At 47.9% G+C, this 8963-nt stretch overlaps 1 protein-coding gene and 1 long non-coding RNA gene across 3 annotated transcripts in view; both read right to left on the minus strand.

The window, feature by feature from the left end:
• LOC109690721 (uncharacterized) overlaps positions 1-2730 on the minus strand; it is a 49784-nt gene extending 47054 nt beyond the window's left edge. The window contains exons 1-2 of the long non-coding RNA XR_012449494.1: positions 2404-2730; positions 1260-1319 (exon numbers count right to left, since the gene is read on the minus strand). This is a non-coding gene — a long non-coding RNA (uncharacterized lncRNA). The remainder of the gene's footprint in view (positions 1-1259; positions 1320-2403) is intronic.
• Positions 2731-3004: 274 nt separating this feature from the next.
• On the minus strand, positions 3005-8715 carry Hhex (hematopoietically expressed homeobox). Of its 2 annotated transcripts, none has more exons than XM_074078765.1 (4): positions 8321-8715; positions 6141-6322; positions 5877-5927; positions 3005-4035 (listed from the first exon to the last, which is right to left on the minus strand). In XM_074078765.1, exons 1-4 carry the CDS (start codon positions 8667-8669, stop codon positions 3811-3813), a joined length of 807 nt encoding a protein of 268 aa, XP_073934866.1. In that variant the 5' UTR covers positions 8670-8715; the 3' UTR covers positions 3005-3810. The 2 variants fall into 2 exon arrangements, with proteins under 2 accessions (XP_073934866.1, XP_020025778.1); XM_020170189.2 differs by having other exon boundaries at positions 6141-6319; positions 8321-8714.
• Between the last annotated feature and the right edge of the window lie 248 nt (positions 8716-8963).

The raw sequence follows: 8963 nt of genomic DNA on the forward strand, positions 1-8963 counted from the left end.
TAGACTCCCCAACCAGTAAGACAGGTGCAGGGGACTCCTTCCGTCTTACTGCCCTCCCTGCTTCCATCCATGCTGGTATGATTCCAAGGACAGTTTCCTACAGCAGCATCTGCAGGGGCAGCTGCTGTTTTGTAGACTTGGAGCTCAGATACTTTCGTGGGTGGGAGGAATCTGCAAAGTGCTTCTCATTTGAATTTAACAACAATACCAAAAATGCATCAAGGGGCAAAATTAATCACAGAGTCCAGCTGGGATTTCATAAAACCCAGTGGGATGAAAAGTAAATGTCTGGACAATATGTGATTATTTTGACTACAGGATAAGCAACTAACCTTTTAGAAGCATCCTGGGGGATGTTTAGTTGTCTGTCCCATGTTATGGGGTAGTCACATAAATAACACCTCCAATCACAGATCTACAGAATAGTTATTAGATTTTAAAGAGAAATCAAAGGGCGAGTTTTTGTGTTTATGTCATCTTCCACAAGTCAAAATAACTGGAATGGAAATTTTGGTGCATTCTATCCCTACCAAAGTACATTTCCCCCCAAGTCCGAATATTCATTTTCTTGAATACCTGCCATGCGCTCAGTAACTAGAGGAATATTCACAGTCGTAAAACCACAAACAAAAAAACTTGTCAGAAATGTTGAAAGAGAATAGGTACTTTCACTATCAGAGATGGTTTCCTCTTTTCCCACAAGATGTCTTATCAGCTTTCACCCTGAGAAAACCATAAAAAGTAAGAAAAAGAGACCTTATGCAACAGTTCTCTAAATAAAATAGTCCACAACAGGCTAGTCATCCCTAAAAGTGATGTTGTTTAAAGAGTCAAAGTACATCAGCTGGCAAAATCAATATCCTATTAAGTTAGAAAGGTTTCTGAAAATCAAAGAGCAACAAGTTGAATAACTTAAAGTATAAGTACACGACCCAGGGGATTAATCACCACTGTCATGGTGAAATTAGGGCAATTCTTCCAATCATTAACGTTTTGCTTACAAAAATGTGCTTTTCTGTTTGTCTTTCTGCTAAATGATAACAGTTTTCAAGTTGAATCTCCTGATAAAAAGAGTTAAAAACAAGACAGGAGTTGTGCTGTAAAGGTCATACATGCTGCTTCAACATGAAATAGCCAAAAGATAAACAAATGAAAAAAAAATGCCTGGATTGTAGGAAGAACTTGTAAATATTCATTGGCAGCCTGGAATGGGGCACTTTACAAACCTTAACGCCAACCTGTGGCCTGAAACTACTTACCTCCTCCAGTTAACATGCCCTGGGCTCTTAAGGACGCGTTTGGGCCAGAACACAAGCAACCTGAACGGAAGTAAGGCAGCTTTAAGTCAGAAATCAGCCTGGTTTCAGGGAATTGTCTACTTCAAACCAAGACTGCACCCCCACGTGTTCTAGTGCCAATCAATACATAAGCTGGGTATTTCTCGGCTTAATAGTCATGATACAGTTACTCCCGAGAATAAACATTAACCAGAGGTTATCTCTAGAAGTGAAACACACACAGATTTCAGGATTACTTTAATTCAGTATTAGGTCCACAGGCCTCCCATTCCCCAGGACTCAGATAGACAGTCCATTTTCAGATGAGACTGATCATGACCTTTGAAACCTTGATGTAACCTGTTAGGCAGGGTCTGGAGCTTGCAGCGATGGGAAGGAAAACTCTCCCACTGGATGGCTACTTGGGCTCCAGCATTGAGGAGTGGGGGGAAACGAGCATGGACTGAGTTGAGAACTGGGGGCTTGCAAGGGGTCATGTGCAACAATCACACCATCTTTGTTCTATACGTAAGAGAACTGAGGCCAAGAACTAAAACTCCAACACATGTCTTCAAATTTCCACTCCTCTGCACACATCTCTGCTTAAGGATCAAGTACTCAGTCTTTTCTCAGAAACCTAATTCACCTGCAATTCTGTGGCCTTCTTGGAACCTAAGGAGGCAGGATATGATAGCTACCTAAGACCAATGACTTTTTTTACTGTCTCCACCTGTGTGCCCATGTGTGGGGAGCCACAGCCCTCCTCAGCCAGGCTAGGGATAGGATCATTTTTGCCAAAGGCCCTCACCCACGCGAGGGCTAGAGGACTCCCTGGAGGCCTCCCCCTCACCTATTCCTGGAATAGCAGGGACCTGATGGCTCTGCTAGGCAGGTAGCAGGATGCAGACAAGCAATACCGGGATATCAGAAACCTCAGCCCGCCGCCTCCACCTCAGGACTTTCCATACAACAATGACCCCTCCTGGACTCTGCACCCTCCTCTACTCAGCCTCAGGTCTCACTCCCACCACCCTGGTACCTCTGTTTTCTTTTTTCCTCTCCCAGCCCCCATCCCTAACTCAACGGTGGTAGGAGTTCCCCGAGGGAAGCAGGTGAGGCGTCCCACCTGCGTCTTCCACCCTTGGAGCACCGTGGTTCTCTTTCCAGCAGTTCTGGCATCACCTGAGTACTTGGAGAAATGCAAATTACGGTTCCCACCTTGACCTGCCAAATCCGAGCTCAAGGGAGGGGCCGACAATGACCTTCAACCAGCCCCGCGGGTGGGGGGGGGGATTCCGCAGCGGGCAGGTGAGACCCGCCGCCTTAGCGCTCCCCGTCCCCCGATTACCCCTCGGGCGGGCCCCGCCGCAGAGCCGGCTCCTGAGCCTCGGCCGGGGATGACGCAGTGTTGACTCACTCGGTCAAGGACAGCCGGGGCCAGCCCGGCAGTCGCGCGAATCGATGGGGCTTGCGGCACGGCCGGGGTCTTGCCACCGCCTGCGCCCTGGGCGCAACCTGCCCGGAGAGGGGCCCGGGGCAGACGCGCAGCACACCCAGCTCCCCAGAAAGCACCCCAAGAAAGGCCCAAGCTCACGTTTCAGCGGCCCTCTCCGGCCGGCCCCCGGCCAGCTGAGCGCCCCAGATTGCCCCAGCGCCGCACCCCAGGGGCAAGTTGGAAAGGTGTGTGTAAGTTTTTTAACCAAAGAATGAGATGTCCCACGAGGTCAGTCGTTCCCCGGACGGATTTATTTTATAGACAGCCATTCATTAAAAAAAAAAAAATTGGCCATTTTTTTTACAGTGAACAATTCTATATACACGTTATAGACACTGATATAAAACACACTACACACTACACTATCTACAACCTACCTAGACTTTATCTTGAATGATTTTAGTCACAGTCAGTTTCTATGCCTGCAGGACTGTACTGTCCTGTCCCTCTTAACGACTTGGTCAAAAAGGTACTAAGTGACAGTGCAAAACAAGCATTTAAGGATCTTATCAGCTCTCTTTCTCACAAAAAGAATTCCGAAATGGTTTGGGGTTTAAGGCAGCAATGTAAGAAAAGCCTATATAAGTAAAAAATGCTCCTTTTAAAGTATTCCAATGCCATCTGAAATACAGGTCCCTTTTCCAAAGTGCACCTCTGGATTTGGGGTGCTCTTTTGGTTTTCCATTATGTAGAATGTAAAGACAAATTATAAAAAAACTAATTCAAAAATGACTTTAAAACCTTTAAAGTTATAACTTAAATTTTTAACAAGTTCAAAATTACTTCTTTTATAAATAAAAAACAATTTACTTTTCTAAAAAATGGGGGTGAATTTAGTCACTTTATCAAAATAACCCACAAACATTATATACACCATTTGTTAAATCAAAATTAAGGTTCGTTAATTAGCCAGTGCACCAAAATAGTTTGAGTTTCTAGAACATGAGAAAGTTGATTTCCGTTTTTCACATAGTTTTCCAGTTCTTCTGTGGCAAAATGTTATTCCCATGTCCAGTTTTCTGAACACACCAGTGATCATCATCCAGCATTAAAATAGCCTTTATCACCCTCAATGTCCACTTCCTGGTCAGAATCCTCTGAAATCTCTGAGTCAAGGTCTTCCTGGGAGGCCGGGGATGGTGAGCACTGAGAACTATCCAGGGAAGCACCTTGATTCTGTTCACTGGGCAAGTCTTGCCCCTGGTCACAGGGATTGTCCAAATTTTCCAGTTCATCCTTTTTATTGCTGCTTTGAGGGTTCTCCTGAATGAAGGAAATGAAAATAGAGATTGCTAGGATCAGAAAATAGGGAGAAGTAACAGTTCTAAACTAAAATGTCTTTTCCTCCTGCCACTATCATTTTAGTTTTTAGTTTATGAAGTGTTTTCAGCTATAATCTTTTTATTCAAAAAATACACACTTGCGATTCTCCGTTTGAAAGAAGCAAAAAGTTATGTCACATCAGAGAAAGATTATACTCTTGCCACATAAGAACCAGTTGTGATTATAAGTGTAAATGTATTATAGCAATTGATCACTTACCACCAGTCCAGACCCATGGTCTCAAGATTCTTAAAAGTGTAGGGGAAAAAACAAACCTCAGGTCATCTCAAATGCACACTATCTTCATCCTTTGTTTAAACCTTTTTAATTAACAGGGTCTTCTAAACATTTTTTTAAGAATGTTAATGTTATACACAGGCCCTCGATTCATCCACAGCACCAAAATAACAAAAAAAAAATTAAATGGTGACTTAAGAAGAAAGTTTCAAAAATATTAGATTGAACCCTTTTCATTCATTTTCTGCAGTAAATTAATGAACATCTACATACATAAATACATAGCAAGCTACAAAATCATAGCAAATAAAAATTGCAGAACTGAGAAGGGAGGATATGATTTGCTTAAAATCTAGGGCAAATTTCTGAAAAAAATTCCAGTATTACATAGAAACCACTATTTTTAAAAGTCACTGGTAAACTAGAGTCAAACCTTTGAACAAGAACTAAATAAATCAGTGGATTTTTAATTCTGTCTCTAAAATGGATATAAACATTACATAGAAATATTTATGATATACTGCTAAGTTCTTAAAAAAAAAGAAAGGAAACTAACATATTCACCAGGTTTGCAAACTATGTACAAATAGATGTACAAAGTCAGAGACTGAGGAAATCTGTGAATATTTAAAATCATGTTAGGTTAATTAAATTCCAGGAATTGTATGCTTCAAAATATTCTTTGGGATATCATCTTGTTTTTAATGAAAAAGTAATGATCAGTAAATTTAAAAATCCACATTAAATTTCCTTACTGGGATTACTGTTTCAAAATATTGTATTTGTTATGAAAAGTTCATATATACATTGGCAAAAGAACAATTCAGCATTTCTCAGGTGGCTGTGGAAACTCCAGATTAGGACCGCAAAAACAAATCTTTCGCTTTAAGTCAATAGAGCTTCTTTAAAAACTGAATTAGCCTTTACTGTTTATCACTTTTTATTGCATAACAAGGTCATTGGAAGACAGACTGTCAGGAAGTTTAAGCTACTTTTCAAACGGGCTTGGATATCGTCTTCAATGTTTTAATATTCACTTTAAGAGCTGGCATTAGATGGAAAATAATTTTTAAACGCTTTGATATTTAATTCTTCTAAAAAACAGTGCAAACAGGACTTAAAGGTGTTTGTGTCTTTATATTTACCCTTGAGTTCTGCCTGGTTTTATTGTGGCTGTGTAAATAAAAGAAACAATTTTCTCCCAAAGATAACTGCTTAAGTCATTTACTGACAATTACTTTATCTTTCCTGCGTTAATTAGATAAACAACATATGGGGTTTATAAAACAATTAGCCAGGAGTTTTACTAGCTAGTGTGTGAAAACCCAAGCATAATTGATATAGGAACTGCATTAGGTGCTTTTAGCATTATTGCCACCTGAGCAACTCATCCTGAATTTCAGCAGGACTATTTGCCTTTTTAATCAAGGTGAAGAGGTTAAATAGTCTCTCAAATGACTTTTGCATACAACTCATAACAGGCCTTGCATTGAGATAACATGATACAAATATTTATTTCCATAGCAACAGAACCATGTCAATACCTGTTTTAGTCTTCTCCATTTAGCCCTCCGATTCTGAAACCAGGTTTTCACCTACAAGGAAAGAAAGAATATTTTCGAAGAGCCCCAAATCCCGAGGGTTCTGGGAAGGAGGAGAGAGGCAGATTGGGACTGCGGACAGACCAGCCCTCCAGGGGTTGGGCAGCTTTGGAACGTGCCAGTGCTCACGGTGGCTTCCCATTTCTCTTGGGCCTGGGGACCCCTGCGGCAGAAGCCAGCCCTGGGAGGCGGCCGGGGATAGCTTACTTGTCTCTCGCTGAGCTGCAACATCTTGGCCAGACGCTTCCGCTCAGGCGGGGAGAGGTATTTCTGGGTCTCGAACTTCTTCTCCAGCTCGATGGTCTGGTCGTTGGAGAACCTCACCTGGCCTCCTTTCCTTTTATGCAGAGGCCGCTGCAGGAAGGGGCTCCAGAGCAGGGGTTTGCCTGCTGGCAAGAACAGCCAGTCGTTAGCAATGGCCCTGGAGCAGCCTAGGCATCCCCCAGACCTGCCTAGCCTGGGGGGTGACAACAATGGGGCTGGCACATGGGCTCAACGCGTTCTTACCAATACACACACACAAAACACACACACAAAAATCACAGAGTTGAGATGCATATGCACGAAGCACCCGGTACACTCTGCCACGGACACCCAACCATCACACCTACAGCTAGGTACAAATCCTCAAAAGAATGCCCACTGCAGGCGGGGCTTAAAACACCATGACCCGGATCACCAGTTGCCCTCGAATTGATGAACAACGTGGCGAGCCACCCTTTCCAGCGTGCGTTTTGGGGAGCGGGGCTGTCACACTACCCACGGCCTCACTGCACTGAGGGCTGGGGCTGGCGCCCGCGTTCGCCCCGCGTGGCGCTTCCAATCCCGGCCCCGGGACGCCGCGGCCTCCTCTGATTTCACACCGGGCCCGCAGGGGCGGCCGGTTAAAGCCACCCCGTGGGCTATGGCAACATTTCCGTCAATGTGTTTCCTGTTGGTCGATCTCAAAAAGCGCTGTGCTTCCTCCTGTGCGGTCCCAGCAGTAACCCAAGGAAAGCCAGGGCGCGCTCGGCAAAAAACGTCCGCCCCAACACAGCTGAGGGTCCCCATCCAGTCCCCGATCTGGCCCCACCGGGGAATAGGGCCACGTCGGGACCGTGGCACCAGCCCCGGGAGGCTGGAATTTTAAAATGCAAGGATAAGCCTTCCAAAAACAAAACGATAACACGCGTATCCCAAGGGAGGGAGGAGGACTGAGCCAGAGGCTGAGCCATAATTAATTAATGTAAAATAATTAACATGTTAATTGTTTCCACGGTCTCTACTGAAGCTGCCAATAAGACAGTTGACTTAAAGCTCTGGGGACCCGGGCGAAGCTGCCCATTTCCTTATCTAACCTAAGGGCTTCTGACCCCAAAGGCGTCAAAGGGCCACCAGGAACCCAACTAGTGGTGAGTTATTTCTTAGGTCGCACACTAAAGGGACAAGCCCCGAAAATCCTATGTGTCCGGTATGTCGGTACTACTCTTCCAAACTGGCGCCCGGGGTCTAAATCTTCCTTCTCCAAAAAGGGACGGTCAGTCCGTCCGTCCGTCCGTCGGTGCGTCTGCAGGCCTGCGCCTAAACACTTTGAAAACTGGCATTTGTGTGTGTGTGTGTGTGTGTTTCTCTCTCTCGAGATTTTGCTTGCGTCAGGCTTCAGACTGGTGCAAAACAGCCTCAAAAAAAAAAAAAAAAAAGGAAGCAACTGGTTATTTTAGCTGCCATAAAGTCACATCCCACACAGAGGAAATGAACAATATCAGAAAAACGGATCCCGGCTATCAGAAGTCGAGTGTTTCCTGAATTTGTCTGTATTGAGGATGTCGATAAAATAATCAGCAGCGTGCACTACTCCGGGGGAAGGGTCTGCTTCATGCAGCCAGGAAAACACTTAACAGCTTCTGAAACCAGATTTACTCCTATCGAGAACTCAAGATTTCCTGTATGAACGGAAAGGGTCAGGCTCTTTCACTGCCCGAGCTTCTTGAACCAAATCCAGCCCCTAACCACCCCGGCTGGGGCCCGGGCCGGGGCCGGCGGGGGGCGCCGCGACACCCTCTTCCCCGTCCCTCTCGCTACGGGGCCCTCACCCCGGGGCGACACGCGTGGCTGGGGCTGCCCTCCGCCACCAGCCCCAGCGGCGGCGTCGGAGGTCTCTCCCTGGTCCGCGCGCCCCGACGCCTCGCAAGGTGCAGGAAAACCAATCTGAGTCACAGTGCGGTCAGCGCCGGCTGCGCGCCCCCGGGGCCCGCGCGCGCCCGAGAGCCGCTTTTCAATAGCTTTTGCCACAACTTTCTATTGCCTCACCCCTCCGCCCCCGCCGCCTCCCGGGCGCTGCCACCTGCCGGGTGGCGCCTTCCTCGCTGTCGCCCCGGCTTGGCCCCACAGTGACCCGGCCCCCTTACCCAAGGGGTCGTGGCGGAGCAAGGCGTGCGTGTAGTCGTTCACTGTCCGCGGGAAAGGGTACAGAGGGCCTCCGAAGCCACCGGGGCCGTAGGCGGCGGCCAGCGCGGCAGCCGAGTGGTGCGAGAAGGCGGGGTGGATCGGCGTGGGCTCGTACACGGGGGTCCGGTAGGAGGACACGAGGCTAGTGAAGGAGGAGTTGGGAGACGGCAGCGTGGGGGTGGGCGTGGGTGCGGCGGGCCCGCGGCCCAGGATGTCCTCGATGTAGAAGGGCGTCGGGTGCGCGGGCTGCAGCAGCGGCGTGGGCGCGTACAGCGGCGCCGCAGCGGGCCCGGGGTGCGGGTACTGCATGGCTGCGCTGCGCTCCGGCCCCTCGGAGAGCTGGCCGCCCGCGCCGCGGCGCTATATTTATCCGCGCTCTGCGCCCCCGGCGATAGGCTCCTCCGGCCGCGGGGTGGGGCCGCGCTCGCTGGCCCCTTCCTGCCTCCGGGCCCTGCGGCCAATGGCGCGGGGCCCTTGAAGTCACCTCCCGCCCCTACCCCTGGCCCGCCCCCGCCGGCCGAGTTCTCCGCCCCCGAGAAGCGCTGGCTCCCAGCCTTCAGGGACCCTGCGTCGGGTTCCCGGCCGCCGCTGTCGCCACTCCGG

This window comes from Castor canadensis, chromosome 7 (genome assembly GCF_047511655.1).
Source record: "Castor canadensis chromosome 7, mCasCan1.hap1v2, whole genome shotgun sequence".
NCBI lineage: Eukaryota > Metazoa > Chordata > Mammalia > Rodentia > Castoridae > Castor > Castor canadensis.

Excerpts from the sequence above, each read along its gene's own strand:
- Hhex (XM_074078765.1), bottom strand. The coding sequence starts at position 8,669 with ATGCAGTACCCGCACCCCGGGCCCGCTGCGGCGCCGCTGTACGCGCCC. Across the intron at positions 6,323-8,320 it reads GCTCCGCCACGACCCCTTGG|CAGGCAAACCCCTGCTCTGG; the intron begins GTAAGGGGGCCG and ends TGTTCTTGCCAG. Across the intron at positions 4,036-5,876 it reads AATGGAGAAGACTAAAACAG|GAGAACCCTCAAAGCAGCAA; the intron begins GTATTGACATGG and ends TCCTTCATTCAG.